The 19,765-nt window shown below is 61.8% G+C and overlaps 1 protein-coding gene across 6 annotated transcripts; it reads left to right on the forward strand.

Moving 5' to 3' along the window:
- Nucleotides 1-254: 254 nt before the first annotated feature.
- Nucleotides 255-18,770, forward strand: TRAF7 (TNF receptor associated factor 7). 6 transcript variants are annotated; one of them, XM_032603983.1, is made up of 21 exons: nucleotides 255-407; nucleotides 7,729-7,847; nucleotides 8,102-8,159; nucleotides 9,688-9,779; nucleotides 12,523-12,639; nucleotides 13,131-13,223; nucleotides 13,391-13,424; nucleotides 14,110-14,293; nucleotides 14,392-14,526; nucleotides 15,189-15,406; nucleotides 15,489-15,562; nucleotides 15,789-15,837; nucleotides 15,924-16,051; nucleotides 16,248-16,330; nucleotides 17,070-17,109; nucleotides 17,211-17,327; nucleotides 17,413-17,535; nucleotides 17,685-17,804; nucleotides 17,893-18,024; nucleotides 18,105-18,224; nucleotides 18,395-18,770. In XM_032603983.1, exons 2-21 carry the CDS (start codon nucleotides 7,767-7,769, stop codon nucleotides 18,407-18,409), a joined length of 2,013 nt encoding a protein of 670 aa, XP_032459874.1. In that variant the 5' UTR covers nucleotides 255-407; nucleotides 7,729-7,766; the 3' UTR covers nucleotides 18,410-18,770. The 6 variants fall into 6 exon arrangements, with proteins under 6 accessions (XP_032459874.1, XP_032459876.1, XP_032459879.1 ...); XM_032603985.1 differs by having other exon boundaries at nucleotides 14,392-14,520; XM_032603984.1 differs by lacking the exon at nucleotides 255-407 and adding an exon at nucleotides 5,371-5,609.
- Nucleotides 18,771-19,765: the final 995 nt, after the last annotated feature.

Consider the following 19,765-nt stretch of genomic DNA (forward strand, 5'->3'; position numbering starts at 1 on the left):
CGCTCCTTTCTCTACTTTCCAAGTCTCCACCAATCGAGCCTTGACATTTCTTTTGGGGGCGGTCTGCCTGACCAGACACCCGAAGCTCCACCCTTTTGCAGAGGCCATTGAACTTAACTGTGAGCGACGGATATATATAGCCAATCAGAGTCCGATCTACAACATAGAGTGATTCTGAAGCCACCAATCCCGCCCCGCAACATCTGAGCCGCCGGAAGTCGTAGTTTCTGAAGAGCCTCGAGTAAGGCGGCTGCCTGGGGCCCCGAGAGCCAGGGAACTGCAAATCCCGGCGGGCACAGCGCCTGAGCGCTTCCGGCTCGAACGTCCCGTCCCTTTCCCGGCCAGCGGTAGAGGGGGCACGATGAAGCGGGAGGGTGGCGCTGCGATTCCCGAGCGGCCACGGGCGGGTGAGTGTCCTAGCGGCGTGCCGGGCCTGGGGCTCGCGCCTTGGGCCTGCGCGGTGCGGCGGAGGGCCGGCGTGTTGGTGTCTGGGGAATGGGTCGGGCCTGGGGGGCGGGGCTGAGACGCTCCGGGGTCTCCCCGGTCAGTCCGTCTGTCTGTCAGCTGGTCCGTCACTCATTCCCTTTCTCCATTCTCTCCTTTATTCATTCCTTCTTCCTGCGTTTACTGATCGCCGCCGGGTGCCCAGCACTGTCGTAGGCGCGGGGAGACTGCGGAGAGCATGATCCCAGTTCTCCTAGGCTCTTCTCGTTCAGGGTTTGTCACAACCTCGCCACTCTTGATACTTCGTGCCCATCATTCCCTGCTGTGCCTTGTAGGGTGTTGAGCAGTATCCCTGGTGTCCACCCACTGGATACCACTAACCTCCCCCACCCCCGAGGTGACAACCAAAAATGTCTCCAGACATTTACAAGCATACCCGCTTTGGGAACGGGTGATCTAGAGAGGGGTGCGGGATTGACAATGCACAGACACAGTCGTGAGGATTTGTGATAGGTGCCATGAAAAAAAGAAGCAAGGTGTTGAGAAAGAGTACCAGGGGCTCTTGAATGGCTTGGGGAGGGGGCACCTACAGTGAGCATCCCGTCCTGGAAAGTTGCTGGAAGAGCTTTTTGGGCAGAGGTAGCAAGATGTGCAAAGGCCCAGGGTGAGGAAGCTCAGCAGACACCCGCGGGTACTGGCAACGTCATGAGAGGTGAATTGGTGAAGACACACCAGAGTGCAGGATGGGGATTGTATTGTGCTTACAAGGGAGGCTGTTGGAGGACTCAAGCACAGGAGAGAGGGCATCAGGTCTAAGTCTAATAAAGAGCCTCTGGTTGTGAGTGGAGGATGGACTGCTAGCTTCAGTGGGGAAGTAGGAGAGAGTGAGGAGGCTGGCTTGTGTGCAGAGGAGAGTGGGTTGGGGCCCTCCTCTCCTAGTTCTCACTGGGTCTGGCTGCCCGGGCCTGGTTGTCTCGAGCCAGGTCAGGGTAGTCAGCTGCAGATGAGTCTGGGGTCCTGCTGGATGGCACCCTGCTCTAGTGGGGAGGGGTTCCACCCTACTTTGCTGTGTTCCTTGCTTAGAGCTCTATGCTGCCCAGCCTGTCAGCACACCCTTCTCCCATCCCTCAGACCCCTCCCCCCCCACAGGCCCCCTCTCCTGGGACCTGCCCACCCCCTGGCCTTTGCCAACTATGTGGCCTCTGTCTTCCTCATTCCTTTTCTTGGGCCTCTCCCTTCCCACACTCCTTCCCCTCTCCGTCATAAATTCCCACTTTTCACTGCTCTGCGGATTCAAGTTTCTCCATGGAAACCCCAGGCCCTGTGTCTCAAGGTGCCTGCATCCTATAGCAGTACTATCTCCAGGAAGCCAAAACCTCCCTCAGGGGGAGAGCAGGGAAAAGGGCAGTCTGGCTGAAAGAGACAGGCTGGGAAGGAGCGTAGGGCCTGGCCTGCAGTGGATGTGAACCTTAGCCAGTTGGCTGGACAAAGGAATGGACAGTTTGGGAAATGGAAGAAGATGCAGTTGAAGGGCCTGAGCCACTTGGGAGGCTTCGGCAGCCCAGACACAGTGATTTGGCCGCTAGCTGGCATGGCTTGGGGAGGGGCTGGCTTACATACAAGGTGGAGCTCCTCAGCTTGCCTGGGGCAACAGAGGAAGCAGAAGGAACAGGGCTTTGGTCAGCCTTGGTCATGACCCCTCGCTGGCTGTCTGTGCCTGGGGTGGCCTCTCAGCTTCCATTTTCAGTTTTCAGGGAGGAGCTGATGTCAGTGGAGCCTTCACTGTTAACTCACATGGCATCTCGCACAGTTCCTTTCAGACTTGGGTACATCCACTCCATTTAATAGATGAGAAATCCGAGGACCTGGCAGGCAAGTAACTTGCCCAGAGTCGCACACCTGTTAAGTGGCAGAAGCAGAATTTGAACTCAGGTCTGAGTCTGGCACTTGTGGGTGGGCACCTAGGACTTCAGACCTCTGGCTCAGACCCATGAAGATAGACCCACCAACCCCTCTCAACAGATGCCTTCAGTGTCCGCTGTGCACTGGCTGTGGGGCAGAAGAGGTATGGATGCTCCCCAGAGGAGCGTGGAGTCAGGTGGGGCAGGCGAAGCAGGAGGTGGGCATTGGGGTAGTGCTGACATCACTGTGCATACCTGGCCCTTGGTCACCCTAAGCAGGAGGAGGCGGGCTGTCTGGAAGCCTTTTGGAGGGGTGAACAATCCCAAGAGCACCTAGGGAGGGCACCCAGCAGGGAAGGAGCAGCCCAGCAGACACCAGGACTGGAGGAATGTGCCAGAGGGCTGGATGGCGAGGGCTAGACAGAGGAGTGGGCTGGGCCAGACCTCTGCCCTCCACGCTCCCGGTCACCTCCAGACCCAGATCTGGCCCAGGGACTGCGTGCCCTTCCTGACTTCTACAGGGGAGCAAGAAGGAGGAAGCCCAGGAGACAGAAGCCATGCAGGGAGCGATGAGAAAACGGCCAAGGGAGCCTGGAGGTGCAGACTGGGCCCAGGCACTGCTGGCCACTTGGCTCTTGGGTGAAGGCCCAGGGCCTGTTTCCATGAGTTTAGACCCACTAATTTAGGGACATGCTTTCCAGTTCCACCCCTGCAGTCGAAGCTAGGCTGGGCACTGAAGTGGAGGGAAGGTGTGGACAGGAAAAAGTGGCCCTGCAGCCAGACACTGAGATAGGGGGATGAATGCCACCTCTTCCCAGAACATTCTCTCCCTGCTCTGGATCTGGCCAACTCCTTCCTCCAGGAAGCCCTCTGCATGTCCCCCAGGCTGGGCCAGGTTACCACCTCATACATGGCCATCAGATGTGGGAAATAAAGGATGGGGAGATGAGGCTGGCCCCAAGGGCACTGGGGAAGGGAAGGCATTCCCATTGCCAAGTGGGGGTTAAGGCCAGGCCACAGAGCAGGAGAGACTCCCTCCCTCTAGCACAGGGGCCCGGGGAGGCTGGAGAGGCTGGACCTGGACAGGAAAGGCCAGGAGGCTGGGTGGAGGGTGCGAGGGGGCAGAGCCCTTGGGAGGGGAGGTCACAGCAGGTGTCTAGGCAGGCAGCTTTGAAACCTCTGGGGAGTCCAGGCTGTGAATACCGAGGGAAGGATGGCAAGGTGAGGGCAAAGGTCTGGGCTGAGTACTGGGAGGGAAGGGAGGCCGGGCAGACCTCAGATCAGGGCCTGATGAGGGGGTTCCCAACATCACACCCTTCCTGTTTGGGATGGAAAAGTCATATGAAGGGGACTCCAGGAAACAGCCAGGGGAAGTGTGTGTGGCTTTGCTATGGCAACCAGGCCTGTGTCTATAGGATTTGGCAACCTGGCCTGGGCTTGGGCCTGGGGACCTGGGGGACCAGGGAAGGGCTTACTGGGGGGCTGTGCAGTCTGCAGGTGATGCCAGGGGCTGCACCTGGAGCTCCAGCCACAGTCCAGCGAGCTGGCCACCCACGGCTCCGTGGCAGGAAGGGCCGTGGATTCCCGAGCCACCCACGCTCCTCCCTGGGGCAGTCGGTGCCAAACGTGTGGCCTGACGACATTTATAGGGCAGTCCACCCCCTCGCTGGCTCAGCATGTGCTGTTCAGGGAACCCCGCCACATCTGCTGCCTAGGGCTATCAGAGGAGCTGCCTTGAGGTGGGGCTCGGCCTCGTCTGGCCACCCCACTGCCCCCAGCTCTGGCATGGCCAGCCTAGGCCACCCCTCCACTGGCTGCCAGCCACGGGACCATGCCTAACCCACACCCACTCTGGGTACTTACTAAGGGAAAGGGGGGTCATGTCCCACAGTCCTGAGGGTGAGGCCCCAGAATATCCCTTTGGGCTCCCTCCAGGGGACAGGCTGAGGAGGGGCCCCAATGGAGCTGGCCTGCCCTCCTGCACAGGCTGCTCAGAGAAGGGGGCTGGTGAGGGGCTTTCCTGAAGAGGGGCTGTGGTGGAGAAGTGCAGGGGCTGGGGCATCCTGGGCAGATCGCTGGTTCCTCATTGGGCGGTGAGTGCACTGCAGGCCCCAGGAGCCCCTTAGACATGGATGTGGGTGGACAAAGACCCCTGGGTCTTGACCCCTGGCTCAGGCGAGGCAGGGGACAGGCTGCTCCTGCACGGACCCTAAGCATCCGTTGGTCCCACTCTCCCATCAGCCTTATCCAAGGTGGACAGCCCCATTTCCATCAGGACTTGGGGGCTTTTCTCTTTCTGGGATAGAATCCCTGAGTCCCTCCCCTGGGCTTTGCTGAGGCACCTGGGAACAGGAGGTGTGGGGACTTGGCAGGGAGTGGGGAAGGACTGAGGGGAAGCCCTTTCTCGCCTTCCCCAACCCCAGGTCTCCCTAGTTGGCCCATCCCACACGGCTTTTCCCAGTTTGAGAGAGGCCAGGCTCTGGGTTGGCTGAGGATTCTTGCTCTAGTTGACAACTTCCTGCCTGCCTAAAGAGCCTCAGGCTGACTGTGGGGTGGGGAAGAGGCCTCCTCCTCTGGGGGGCCAGGGCACAACACCAGGACGGCTGGGCCCAGCCTCCCTGTAGCCCCAACCAGGGGAGTGCTGCGTGTGCTGTTGTGTTTCTGGGGTTTTGGCCTCCAGAGCCAAAGGATACTGGGGAAGACTATTATTGCAAAATGCAGCCCCCAGGGACCGGCCTGAGGGCAGGCCGAGGGCATCTTGCTCAATTCTGAGATGCTCTGGATGCAATCTCTGGTTCTGGTTCCGGGTGGGCGGGGCGAGCAAGGTCTTCCCCCCACCCCCCTGTCCAGGGCTGGGGCTGCACACTGAACCCTGTGAACCGGGAAATGGTTCCCTCCCTCCTTCCCTCACTCAGCTTGGTTCACGGGCCGGTCTCGTACATCCCCTACTGGGCCTGACCGCTATTGGCTGTCTGCGGACTTTCTGGCCTGATTTGCATGTTGCCCTGCAGGCCCTGCGTGCCTTTCTGTTTACTTCACTTCAGAGTGCAGGACAGCCAGACGCCAGCTCTCCCAGGCTGCAGCAACAGGCACTTGGGCACCCGGCACCGAAGGGGGTCAGGCAGCGGGCTGGCTGAGGTCCTGGGGGAGCGCCTGCTGTGGTCCTGGCCACCCGGACCGTGGGTGCCGCTTGCTGGAGCCAGCAGCTGGCTTCTTGGCCCTGGGAGCTTGCACTGGAAGGAGCAGATGGATTGTAAAATCCAGGTCAGTGTCAGCCAGTGGCCTCCCTGTGACACCCCCCACTTCTGCCCCCGTGGTGCTAAGGCTGGAGCCAACTCTGGGTTTCCCCAAAGGACGGAGCTTTTCATGCTGATGCGAGGAATCTTGGAGCTCCTACTCTCCACTGTCTGGGCCTCACCGCAGCCAGAGTGTCCTTACCCCAAGCAGGGCAGCCCTCAAGACTTCCTGCTTAGCATGCAGACTCGCAGCGGGGCTGGAGGTGGGCTTCTGGACAAGCCCCTTTCACCCCTCTGCCTGAGGGCCTGGCGCTGCCCACTCTCAGGAGCCCCCGTCTCTCCCCTGAGAGGACAAGCCACCAGAGAGCCTGGGCTGGGGCAGGCAGCCAAGCCCCTTGAGTCACAGCAGGGAGAGTGGTGGGCAGGACAGGGGGGCTTTGGCCAAGCTCTCAGGACCCCCTATATAGCCAGACCCACAGGGGCTCAGAGCCCTGCGGGGGAGGTGCCTCATGGCAGTGCCAATTGCAGGGGCCAAGAGCCACCCTGTCAATGCCTGAGTCTCAAAGTTTGGGGGGATGGCGTGCAGGTGGCATTTGAAGGGGTGGGCAGCTTGGGAGCACAGTGCAGAGGGCCGGGTATGCTTGAGAGCCCCCCCCCGCCGCAGACCTGCAGGCCGGGTTGGGGGACAATTGGGTGGGCCCCAGGTCACACTGCTTGGCCGTGGGGGGGTGGGGCGTGGACATCACTAGATGGTCCAGGTCAGGAGGACCTGGTGTGGAAGGTGCCAGAACCAGCTGGACTGTACAGTTGCTCTCTGCTGGACTCACAGTAGGGGGCAGAGAGCATCTCCCGCCTTCTCCCACAGTGTGGGGGGCTTAGCAGCCCTTCCCCCCTGGAGCCTCACAGTCCTGCAGGACTCCAGACCACAGAGTGGGCCCCTGCCTGCCACGTGGCCCCAGGAGCAAGATGAGCCTGACCTCCTAGAGCAGTTCCTGATGCTGGTCTGATGGCTGGGCCGGGCACCAGGCAATGAGCCCACAGTCCCGGGGATGCTGCTGGGGGTCTCCTGAGGTGGAGAGCTCAAGTGGGCCTGTTGACAGCAGTCCTGAGCGTCTGGCCTTCCTCCCCGTGGGGAGCTTGGCTTCAAGCCGGCGGTCTCGTGGCTCTCAACACAGCCGACTGCTGCGGGGGGAGACTGTGCTCCTGGCTAGACTGTTGAGGGTCCTGACATGGGGAAGACCACTCCCAGGGGGTGCCTGCTGATAGGGCCACCACAGGGTGGGCGCTGTCTCAGGAATGGAGCAGCTCTCCCTGGGGTCCCATCCTAGTGTGAGCTGCTGGCTGGGTCTCCTTTTCTTTTTAATCTCTTCCTACTCTGTGGGTACACCTGGGCCTGGCCAGTTCTCTCAGGGCCCATCTAGCTCCTCTCTTCTTGGATGGGAGTCACCAGAGACCTGGGATGATTCCCACTGTGCCTTCTCCCTGCCACCCCAGCCCTTGAGACTGGGTCACACTGGGGCACCCTTTGTTCCTGGAGTGGGTGACCTGTACAAGGTCAAGAGTCGGAGTTCTTCGCTCCTCCCCCACCCGAAGGGGCTTTCTGCATGTGATGAGGCTGGTGAGGGGCTGGGCTCCAAGTACGTCACCCACAGGTTCTCTGCGGGCACAGCCAGCATCCCCGACATCCTGCAGACCAGGTGGCTTCGGCCTGACCACACCTGCCCTGGCAGGAAACAGGCCTGTGGCTTTGTCCTGCTGTGTATACCCAGCCTTGGCCCCAGGGACATTCAGACCTCGGACCCAGAGGAGCAGACAGAGCAGGGGTGAGGGGCTCTCCAGCTCTGGGGTGGAGCTGGTGGGCTTTTCCAAAGGGCTAAGCCTTAAAGCAAGGTAGAACGGAGTGTCAGCTGCCTGCTTGAACCCAGGGTCTCCTCCTTTTCTCTGGCCTGTGCACACCTGGGACGGGAGGGAGGGGAAGGGACTTTGCCCGCATGGACCTGCCCTTGTTGGGATTGGTGATGGAGAGAGACTGAAGCGTGCCTTGTGGTGGACTGGCCAGAGGGGGCCTGCCTGTGTGGAGCGGCCCCACCAACCGACAGGGGCTTGGCCACCATCTCCAAAGCCCTTCATTTGTGTTCCACCCATAGGGGATGCTGCCCGAGGACCTTAGATGCCTCTCTAGAGCATGAGCTCGGGCAAGAGTGCCCGCTACAACCGCTTCTCCGGGGGGCCTAGCAACCTTCCTACCCCAGACGCCACCACCGGGGTAAGGGGGACACCCTCAGGGAATGGTCTGCCTCTGTGCACACCCCACATACCCAGGGCCCCAGAAGAGCTACCAGAGCAGTCCTCTCCCTACCTGGAGGTCCCTCGGGTGGGCCATGCCGTGTGTGTGGTTGGCATGTCTGAGTATATGCACGCATGTGGACTCATTAGTGGGAAAGCATGTCCGCTCATGTCCATGTGTGTGTCCACATCCTCACTGGGGTCAAGGCCAAGTCTCATCTGTTCTCTCTCCAGACCAGAATGGAAACAACCTTCGGGCCCGCCTTTTCAGCTGTCACCACCATCACAAAAGGTGAGCCTGTGAGCCCAGGCCAACCTGGGCTGGGCAGGAGTCCCCCATCCTGCTCCCTCCTGTTCCACTGCCACATCCTCCTCCCACACCCCCACATCCTCCTGCTCCTGCGTCCCGGGGCCTCGCCTGCCACCTCTCTGGGGTGGGCCGCCCGACTTCTCCAGCACCACTTTGCACACCTGTCCTTTATCAAGCGACCCCTGACTCGTCCCACCCAGGCTTCTAGCAGGCCCTGAAAGGTCAGGACTGGGGACCAGGCTGGGCATGGGGAGATGATAAGAAGTACTCATGGGGTCCTTTCCCGAGTCTGGTCCCATGGTTGAGCCCTCAGCACTGTGTGTTCTGGGAGGTGGTGAGGAACTAGACCACGAGGGCACAACCTCCTTCCCGAAGACATGAGGGCATGGGGACCCTCCTGTCAGGACCGGTGCTTCTGGGGAGCAGTGTGCTTTTGCCTTTTCAGGACTGCCCCTCGTAGGAGAACACCAGCTGCTAATTAGTTTTTTAATTGCTTTTCCACGGTATCTTCTGGATACACTTTTCGGTGGGGTCACCAGGCTGCCATGGACATCTGCTCACACAGGCTCCTTTTTACCGCTGGGTGACCCCCTCGGGGGCTGTGAAAGAGCCCTCCTTTTTTCTTAGATGTTCTTTTCTGAGGAAAAAGCAAATATACATGCCCCTTAATCGCATCACCCGAGTAATTGTTCTTTAATTTCTTATCCAGCTTTAGAAACCATGTAGCACCCTGTCGTGGCAGTCAAAAGCTCCCGGGCAGAGAGTAACGGGGGCCTGTCTCGGCCGTGGCCAACCAGCGACTCCCCCAGTGTCAGGGATGGTCAGAGCCAGTGACCAGGCACGAACAGTTGCCTCGCCCAGCCCCTCTCATTACAGACAGAGAAACTGAGGCCCAGTCACAGGGCAGCCATGTGAAGCCTGGATCATGAACCAGGCCTTTGGGGCTGGTTGTTGTGACATCTGGCCCTGGCTGGGGCCTGAGACCAGTGTTGGCCACTGTAGGCCTCTGGCTGCTGCCTTCAGGGCCTGTGAGGCTGGCTCCTATTCCCGCGTGGACCCCTGACCAGTGCCTTCTCTGGGCAGCTGGGGTGACGTGCAGGAGGAGGAGGGCCATGCCTTCAGCAGCCTTCCTGTAGGAGTCCAAGAGGGCCTGTGGCTGGTTCCTGATTCTGGCCGCACCAGGGGAAGAGGTGGGCGGAGAGGGGACCTAGACCACCAGGCTGCCATCCTGGCCCCACCATGTACCAGCTGAGGGGCCTCGGACCTCTCTGCCTGTGGGTGGCAGGGCTGGGGCTGGGAGCTTCTGGACTCAGCTCTGGGACTGTCCAGGGCAGGCTGAGCCCTGCAGGTGAGCTGCAGGCACTGGTTAGACCTGGGGAGGCAACCACAACCCCCAGCCCAGCCTCCGCCCCTGCCTGGCCCATCTGCGAAGGAGCCCACTGCCTGCCACGGTGGTCAGGCCTCCCCGCACGGCCCCGCTCGCGGCATCTCAGCCCTGTTTTCTTCGCAGCTGATGGGACCAGCACATACAAACAGCACCGCAGGACGCCCTCTTCCTCCAGCTCCCTCGCCTACTCCCCACGGGAAGAGGAGGACAGCATGGTAGGTCTGCACCTCGCTCCCCCCTCCCCACCCCTCCAGAGCCTGCCTCCCACCATGCCCTCCCTCCAGGCGCCCAGGGCCCAGGAGGAGCTGAAGGTGGAGCCTCAGCCGCGAGCTCAGGTCTGAGGGTGAAGCGAGCTGGTGTCAGAGGCCCAGCATGTGCGACACCCTGAGGCCTGAGCACCCATGGCTGGGTTTCCAGAGAGAGGCGCTGGTGAAGGTGGCTGAGCCAGAGGGTGTGGCGCCTGCAGGCTGAGAGGAGGCAAGTTTGGCTCCATCTTGTGGGGGTGGGAGCCACAGAAGGTTCATTCGGGAGGGTAACTAGATCAGATCCCCTTTTTTAAAATATTTATTTATTTATTTTGGCTGCGTTGGGTCTTCATTGCTGCACATGGGCTTTAGTTGCAGCAAGTGGGGGCTACTCTTCCTTGCAGTGCGCAGGCTTCTCATTGCGGTGGCTTCTCTTGTTGCGGAGCACGGGCTCTAGGGCGTGCAGGCTTCAGTAGTTGTGGCTCACAGGCTCTAGAATACAGGCTCAGTAGTTGTGGTGCACAGGCTTAGTCGCTCCACGGCATGTGGGATCCTCCTGGACCAGGGCTCGAACCTGCGTCCCCTGCATTGGCAGGCAGATTCTTAACCACTGCACCACCAGGGAAAAAACCTCATTTTTAAAGCTTCATCTGTTGCTGAGCAGAGGATGAATGGGTGGGTTGCCGGGTAGAGGCAGAGGCCCCGAGTTTGGGGTTCCTGACAAGGGAGATGGGGTTCAGCAGGTGGGGAAAGATGGATAGGCCCAAGCTGGGGTCAGTGAGGAAGGGCTTTGGGTCAGAGTTGGAGCTGGCTGTCGGTACCCAGGCCGTGTGGCCAGGGTCACAGTGGCCATTCCCTGTTTGTCGGTCCTCGCCCGGCTCTGGGACTGCTGCGGGAAGCGAAGGCTGGCCTGGCTGGTGGGGGTGGGATGCGAGCAACCTCCCACTGCCACTCACCTCTCCTGTGCCTGCTTTCTGCTTTCCCTCAGAGCCCCCAACAGACCCCGGCCAGTGCTCCAGCCCTTCTAGCCTCCCAGCACCGAAGGCTTCTCCTCATGCTGGGCAGCCAGGCCTTTGTTTCCTATTTAATAGGGAGAAAAAAAGTATTTTTAATTATTCAAATAAACACGTTTGTGTGCCCAGCACTGTACTAGGCCCTCCCTAAACACGAGCTCCCCCTTCCCTTGGGCTCTGCCTGCCTCCGTCTCCGGGACCTGTGACCTGCCCATGGAGTGAGGCTGGGAACAGAAGGCTCGCCTGCCCAGCTGGGCCTTGAAGGAAGTGAATTCCCCATGCCTGTGGTTTCTGGAATCCTTGGGTTTTGGTGGCTCTAAGGAGGTAGGCGTGTGCTGTGAGGGCCCTGAGCTGCAGCCACCTGGGCACCATCTCTGTTGGATGTTCGGCCCCCACAGGCTGCCCCCTCTGCTTGCCCTGGGGAGCCGGGCCTTCCCCCAGGCCCTGTACTTTAGGGCCAGCTACCCTGCCCCCAGCCCAGGCCTGGCAGCCACAGCCCCTTCACTCAGGAGGAGTGGGAGCCCAGCAAGGGGCAGGCGGGCAGCGGGGCAGGGGACTAGGGGGGCAGGGGAGAACAGAGCCAGGCCGGGCCCCGTATGCTTAGCCCAGCTCCTGTCTGGACCTGCTCTCACCCTCTGGTTTCCATCGCTGCCCTGGGGATAATTTGACTCACTTCTTCTGATTTCCCCTCTTGTTCCTCATGTGGCATTTCCATACAAACATGCCACTTGAGATGCTGTGACGGGAGGTGGGTGCTGCCCTGGTGAGGGAGGTCCCTGTCTGCGGGCATGCTGGGGACACTGATCTCTGCTGCACCCGCTCAGGGAAGCCGGCCCCTGGAACTGCTCGGCCAGCCTCCCTCTGCCCGCTGTGGGTCCCACACCCCGGGCTGGAGGGGAGGGGATCATTCCAACAGTCCCCACACCCACAGAGGCTCAGACAGAGGCAGCAAAGTCCCAGAGTGGCTGGGACCTAGAGGGGGCAGGTGGGCTGGGCGTGGAGGCAGGAGGTTTATGGCTCATGAATGAAGTTTCGGGGCAGGAGGGGAAGAGCGTGGGGAGCGATTGCTCTTGGAGTATCTCTTCTGGAGGGTTCCAGGCCCAGAGGGGAGGAAGGGACAGTACCCCTTGCCCTGGCACTCCCCCAGACCCGTGTTTCTGGTGGCTCAGACAGAGACGAGCACCCGTGGCACCCCCCTCCTGCTCTCAGAAGCTTGGTTGGGGTTTGGTGGGGGTGTCCCCGCCTCCCCTCAGGGAGCCTCACTGGCCTGGGCTAGTGTCCCCGACCAGGATGGCCAGGCGGGTGGCTGAGCCCAGTGGGCACCTGGAGCCCTGCAGCTTCCCGCGGCCAGCCTTCCACCCCCTTCCCTCCAGCAGTCTGGGGGCCGTGGCCACCCCCGCCCCGGGATTGGCTGGTGGAGGTGTCCCCTCTGTGGCCTACATTCCCTCACGGGAAGCAGGAAGCAGGCCGAGCGTGTCCTCGTAGAATTGAATAGCAGGAAGTCTCTCCATTTACACAAAGAAAGTTGGCAGATGTGAGCAGGCGTCCCAACCACAGGGCCGGGACTGCCAGGCAGGCGGGGCCTGGGCGTCACACCGGCTCCCCACGCACAGCCGGGCTGTGGGCTAAGTGGGCGCCCACTGGGACGGGGGTCCGAGCCTGGCCCTCCTGCCAGCTGACGGCCTCCTGTCTGCCCGCAGCCCCCCATCAGCACCCCACGCCGCTCTGACTCGGCCATCTCCGTCCGCTCCCTGCACTCGGAGTCCAGCATGTCCCTGCGCTCCACATTCTCACTGCCCGAGGAGGAGGAGGAGCCGGTAGGTGTGGCCGGGCAGGCTCGGTGCAGACTCCAAGGGACCCTCCCCGTCCTGGGGCGGTGGGGGCACCTTCCCCTCAGGCCCTGATCGGGGCCCCTGATCCGCACGGGTCCACGTCAGGGACTCGGGGGGCTGGGCTGGGTCCCCCAGGCACGTTCTTCTCACTCCCCACCCCAGGGGCTGCCCAGGCATCAGCTTTGGGAATGAAAGGCGGGTTCCACGTGGGGCCCTTTCTAGTCTCTGTCCCAGGGAGAGGGTAGGTGTCACGGGGTGAGGGCATGGCTGGAGGGGTTCTTCCTGCTCAGGTCTGCTGGAGCTCAGGCCCAGCTGTAGGCTTCAGTGGACTCCTCCTCTCAGGACACATCCTGGCAGAGGTGCTTCCACCCCAATAGGGCAGCCCAGGCCCGCAGAGGAAGGGGCTGGGGCCCTGGGTGCCCGCACTCATGTCAGCAGTCCCAGGCCCCACCCTCACCCAGCCCTGCCTGTTCTAGGAGCCGCTGGTGTTTGCCGAGCAGCCCTCGGTGAAGCTCTGCTGCCAGCTCTGCTGCAGTGTGTTCAAGGACCCTGTGATCACCACGTGTGGGGTGAGGCTGCCCCTCCCTGACCTGTGCACCACCGTGAGGCCCCTTTCATGGGCAGCCTTGGCCTCGCTCACAGGCCTGGTCTGGCCGCCCAGCAGGTGCCCTTTGCAGTGGGCACGGGGTGAGGGCAGCTCTGCGGCCACACCCCAATCTGCCCATTGTCTCCACAGCACACCTTCTGTCGAAGATGCGCCTTGAAGTCAGGTAGGGCCCTCTCAGCCTAGGCTCGGCCACCTTTATTCCCCAGCGGTGGGAGGTCCCTCTGGGGACGTCCGGCCTGGGCCCAGCACTGATGGAGACCCTGGCTGCACAGCCGCTTCTCCCTAGTCCTCCTGCGGCAGTGGTTCCTGGGTGACTGCTCAGGCCAGGCTCGGGCCAGGCTCAAGACCTTGATGAGCACGGCAGCTCAGAGCCTGAGCACGGCAGCTCAGAGCCCGCCCCACGGCGGGTGTGGGTGGGCCTTCTGGGCACAGTGCCCACTCTCTCGGACGCTGCCCCTGCTGTCAAGGCTGCCAGCCTCACCGTCTCAGGCCTTAGCAGCTGGCCCAGGACTGGCCCTCTCCGTGCTCTGTCCTCAGCTCTCTTGGCCCTGCCCCAGACTCTCGGGTCAACTGAGAGGCCTCTGCCACCACCGGCTCACCCAGTGGTCATTCTTGGTGGCCCAGCCATGCACCCTTTCCTGTTACGGGCACCCCAGAGGGGAAGGTAGATGGGTGGATTAGGCCCCTGACAGAGGCTCAGCCCACCCAGCTGGGGGAGCGTGTTCCAGGCCTGCCGCCCACCAGGGAATGGTCTCCCCCAGAGCAGCCTGGCCACAGTGCCCAGGGCAGGGCTGCCAGGGGAGATGGTGGCTGGGTGGGCTGTGGGGTCAGCATGCCCTCCCCCCCAGAGAAGTGTCCCGTGGACAATGCCAAGCTGACGGTGGTGGTGAACAACATCGCAGTGGCTGAGCAGATTGGCGAGCTCTTCATCCACTGCAGGCACGGTTGTCGGGCAGTCGGGGGCGGGAAGCCCACTGTCTTTGAGGTGGACCCCCGAGGGTGTCCCTTCACCATCAAGCTCAGCGCCCGGAAGTAAGTGCCCCCCTCCGTCCCCAGTCCCCACCCCCCAGGGGTACTGAGAACCAGTGCCCCTGGGGACTCAGCACCCCCCCACGTCCCACCTCCCCCAGGGACCACGAGGGCAGCTGTGACTACAGGCCTGTGCGGTGCCCCAACAACCCCAGCTGCCCGCCCCTTCTCAAGATGAACTTGGAGGCACATCTCAAGGAGTGCGAGCACATCAAGTGTCCCCACTCCAAGTACGGGTGAGTGGGCGGGGGTGGGCGCACGGGGCTGCCCCGGGGTGGGGGTGGGCAGACCTGAGGGGGCGAGTGGGCCTGGGCTGGCATTCACGGTCCCTCCTTCAGCAAACCTTGGTTGAGATCCACCTGTCTGCCAGGCTCTGGGGAGACGACCTTAGCGGGAACCACACCATCGTCTATGTAATTACAAACTGAGGTACAGGTGCTGAGGAGACCTGCGCACCATGGGAACACGGGGGACGGAGCGGTCAGGGAGCTGCGGGTGGTTGGGGAAGGCACAAGCTGAGAATGAATGCATGCATGGGCACGAGCCGGGCAAAGACCTGGGTGAGGGCTTCCGGCAGCTGGCGGAGTTGAGAGCAGAGGGGAGGTGGGGGTGGGGGAAGAGGCAGCAGCTGGCTCTTTAGGGCAGAAGCTGGTGAGGTGGTGGAGGAGCCCTTGAAGAGCTCTGAGCAGGAGTGAAGTGACTGGATTGCTGGGTAGAAGCAGGGTGGGTAGGTGGGTTGGTGGGCATGCAGGTATGCAGAGGATGGTGGCCCATTGGGGCTGCAGTGGGCACAGAAGTGGGATTTGAGAGAGATTCTTGGGGTTGGGGAGGCAAAGGGAAGGGCCTAACTGGGCGGGCAGTTGAACAGGTGGGCAGGGCAGCTGTCCTGTCCCTCCAGGTGCACGTTCATTGGAAACCAGGACACGTATGAGACGCACTTGGAAACCTGCCGCTTCGAGGGCCTGAAGGAGTTCCTTCAGCAGACGGATGACCGCTTCCACGAGATGCATGTGGCACTGGCTCAGAAGGACCAGGAGATCGCCTTCCTGCGCTCCATGTTGGGCAAGCTCTCAGAGAAGATCGACCAGCTGGAGAAGAGCCTGGAGCTCAAGTTCGGTGAGAGCCTGGCCCAGAGGTGGCAGGGGTGCAGCCCCTCCTCCTGGTCCCTGACACCCTTCTTCTGGTCCCTGCTACACAGATGTCCTGGATGAAAACCAGAGCAAGCTCAGCGAGGACCTCATGGAGTTCCGGAGGGACGCGTCCATGTTGAATGTGAGCGGGCAGGGGCCTGATGCAGGGAGGTGGGGTGGGGTGGGGGACACAGGACCATCTCTCAGCTTGGGTCCCAGCAGGAGGCTTGTTCCCACTTATGATTAGGTGTCTGTGCTGGGAGGGCTGTTGCTGCATCTGCCCTGCCCTGGCAGAGCTCAGGCCTGGGGCCATGGAGGGCTGTGGAGCCCCGCCCACCCCACCCTCTGCTCTACTCTTGGCCTCGCAGGACGAGCTGTCCCACATCAATGCACGGCTGAACATGGGCATCCTAGGATGTGAGTATGGGCCCACTGCCGCTCCCGCCGCCATCCCCGAAGCCCCCTCCAGTTCCCCCATCACCAGTTCCCCCATCTCTCTGCAGCCTACGACCCACAGCAGATCTTCAAGTGCAAAGGAACTTTTGTGGGTCACCAGGGCCCTGTCTGGTGTCTCTGCGTCTACTCAATGGGGGACCTGCTCTTCAGCGGCTCCTCTGACAAGACCATCAAGGTGGGTAGGGTCCTGCCTAGGGGCTTGGCAGCCTGGTGGGGCAGGGGTGGGCATTGCACACCAGCCTCTGCCGGCTCCAGGCCTGCTCATGGATGGGGCTTTCTCCCCTCCCCCCATGCTCACGTCATTCCTGCCATGGTGCCCCCTGCCACTGGGCTGACCCTGCTGGGACCTGCCCTGATCCTGGTCTCTGCAGGTGTGGGACACGTGTACCACCTACAAGTGCCAGAAGACGCTGGAGGGCCATGATGGCATTGTGCTGGCACTCTGCATCCAGGGGTGAGTGCAGGCACACGTGTGTCCACAGACCACAGGGCCCATGTGGAGCCAGGGATGGGAGGTCCTGTGGACTGTGAGCTTGAGTCCATGGCTGCACGTGTCCTAGAGTGGCTCTTGTCTGCTCCTCCTGGGAGACGCCCTCGACCCTGAGCAGGGCTGAATCATGGGTGGCAGCATGTAGGCCTTCCACCTCTGAAGCCGTACATTCACAGAGCAGAGCCTTGGCCCTGGAGAGACTCAGGCAGCCAGAGGACAGAGGTGGGACCAGAGAGTGGAGGCAGGGCCTCAGCTACTGCTGGCCGACAGCCAGAGCCCGGGGCGCAGCACCACAGAGGAGCCTGCCTGGCCACCCCCTCACCCCTAGGGTGCCCCTTCTAGACCTTCCCTCCTGTCTTGTGTCATGAGTCTTCTGGTTGTGGGCGTGAGTGTGTGAGTGTGTGTGTATGAGAGAGAGAGATGCTGGCTCACAGGAAGCAACAGCTTGACTGCCAACAACACTAACAGGGGTAATTACCTCCCAGCTCAGCTGTCAGATGCTTGCCAGGCAGGCACGGGGCTGGGCCTCCACTTCCAAGGTCCCCTCGCTAAGGCAGGAAAACCAAGGCTGGGCTCAGCAGTGATCCTGGCAATGGCCCAGGCTGCTGGTTCCCAGTGGCCAGTGCTCCCCGAGCCTGGCCAGGGCATTGTCAGCGAGGGTACTGGCTTCTCGCACCCTGACACCTTGGCTTTGCTTCCCCAGGTGCAAGCTCTACAGCGGCTCAGCCGACTGCACCATCATCGTGAGTGGGGCCGGCGGGCGGGCCGGGACCCCCAGGCTTGCTGTGCCATTGGGGCCTGGGCTCGGCCAGGGCCTAAGGCTTCCGGTCCTCCCTCCCGCCAGGTTTGGGACATCCAGAACCTGCAGAAGGTGAACACGATCCGGGCCCACGACAACCCGGTGTGCACGCTGGTCTCCTCACACAACATGCTCTTCAGCGGCTCCCTGAAGGCCATCAAGGTCAGGCAAGGTGGTGTACGTGTGTGCAGGGCGGCAGGGTGCCGGTGCCTGCCCCCCAGGCCTGCGCTCACAGCCACTCCCACAGGTGTGGGACATTGTGGGCACCGAGCTGAAGCTGAAGAAGGAGCTCACCGGCCTCAACCACTGGGTGCGGGCCCTGGTGGCTGCCCAGAGCTACCTGTACAGCGGCTCCTACCAGACAATCAAGGTGCGCCCTCCCTATGCTGGCTCCATCTGCCCTGCCCCCGCGCTGCCAGCGTGGGGAGACCCTCACATGCACCCTGGGTGGTGGGCTGCTGAGAGGCCCAGGGGATGAGGCGCCTGGCCTGGGACCAAGTGACCCACACTTGCCCATAGATCTGGGACATCCGGACCCTCGACTGCATCCACGTCCTGCAGACATCTGGCGGCAGCGTCTACTCTATTGCCGTGACGAATCACCACATTGTCTGTGGCACCTACGAGAACCTCATCCATGTAAGAGTGGATGCCAAAGGGCAGGGTCTGACTCTGGGCCCCTGCCTTCCCCGTCTGTGTCTCTGACCTGCCTGTGCCACCCCCTCAGGTGTGGGACATTGAGTCTAAGGAGCAAGTGCGGACCCTGACAGGACACGTTGGCACTGTGTATGCCCTGGCGGTCATCTCGACGCCAGACCAGACCAAAGTCTTCAGCGCATCCTACGACCGGTCTCTCAGGGTGCGAGCTGGCCTACCGACAGTGGGAGGCTCAGGGTGGGTGCCAGGCCTGGGCGGTCCTCATGTCCCATGTGCCCCCAGGTCTGGAGTATGGACAACATGATCTGCACGCAGACTCTGCTGCGTCACCAGGGCAGTGTGACTGCACTGGCAGTGTCCCGGGGCCGGCTCTTCTCAGGAGCCGTGGACAGCACCGTGAAGGTCAGTGCCTTGGCCCAGGCCATCCAAAGGGGCTGCATGGGGGGAGCGGGGGCGGGGGAGTTGGGATCTAGCAGCCCTGGGCAGGGGGCAGTGAAGGCAGGTATGGACGGCAGCTGGCTCTGGGGCTGGATGGCCAAAGGGGCACCTGAAACAGAGCCTTTCCCCTGCAGGTGTGGACTTGCTAACAGAATCCAGGCCAGGTCTTGGCTTCCTCTGGGCCTGACCTAGGCCTGTCCAAGTCCAGCGAGCCACATGACTGATCTTGGGGTCTCTGCCTGCCCCATGGGAACAGGCAGGCAGACTCAGCCAGGCAGACAATGCCCTCCCTGCCCTGCGCCCAGTGAGCCTCTCTCTGCTTGGCCTTGTCATCGTCACTGCCAGGACAGTGCCCAGACCATCTGGGTGCCAGGTACGACGCTCACCAGGCCCACCCTCCATCCCCACTCCAGATGGACTGTGGGCCTTTTTACTCACCTTTTCTACTGTTTTTAGACTGTATATAAATTTGATTACTTCCTGACTGAAATAAAAGCTGCACAGACTGTGGCTTTGAGTGGGGATGGTCCTCAGGAGGAGGAAGAGGCCACCTGAGGACACTGGGGAGCACAGGCACCAGCAACCAGTGTGAGAGAAGCTGGGGTGGGAAGCTGGGCAGGGACCACAGGAGGCTCCTGTTGATATCCCCAGGATGTACACTCTTGGTGCCTTCTTCTCCCTGTCGGGAACAGGCTAGCCCCCCACTTGCCCCAATGTACATACCCCAAAAAAGTGAGCCAGGCAGCTCCATATTCTGCTGTTTATTGACAGCTGACAGTAGCTCCCTGCCCGGACCCCCCCTCCCCACCTGCTGGCCCTGGCCTGGGCCACCCACTGAGGAGAGACCAGGTAGCTGGCCAGGCCCACCCACCCGGGGACGTGCCGGCACATGACCACTGGAAGGGGCCCCACACACCCAGGCACCACCTTGGCAGACCCCCTCAGCCCACCTGAATCACAATCGCTGGTTTTCGGCGCTTTTTAATTCTCTTTTTTGTTAAGAAATGTCAGAGTTGTGCCCAACACGTGGATCAGCAGACACGATAGAGGAGGCCAGTCAGTAGTTTTTGGAGTGGGGAGATGGAGGAAGAAGGCGAGAACGACCACACAACACGGCCTCAGACCATGAGCAGAGCGTCTGTGGGAACTGGAGCGGGGGTGGGCTGGCTGCGTGGGGCCAGCTCAGGGCCCCAAGGAGGGAGGGTTGGACACACCCTCACACGCACCACACGCAGCCTGGCATGCATGCCCTGCACCCACTGCTGTCACCCAACTGACGCGCCCACGTTCACCACGCTGTGCACACAGCTCCCCTGAAGCCCAGATGCACCCTAACACCAGCACCCATGGGAGAGGCAGAGCCCTCCCCACTGTCTCCACGGCGTGGATGACACAGCCCAGCGGCGAGCAAGGCACATCCTTCAAGTTCTTCAGATGCAGAGAAGTTAGGAGAGCGAGCAGAGGGAGGGCCCTGGCGGAGCACAGACCCCTCCCCCAGACCCCAG

This window comes from Phocoena sinus, chromosome 15, assembly GCF_008692025.1.
Source record: "Phocoena sinus isolate mPhoSin1 chromosome 15, mPhoSin1.pri, whole genome shotgun sequence".
NCBI classification, from domain to species: Eukaryota; Metazoa; Chordata; class Mammalia; order Artiodactyla; family Phocoenidae; genus Phocoena; species Phocoena sinus.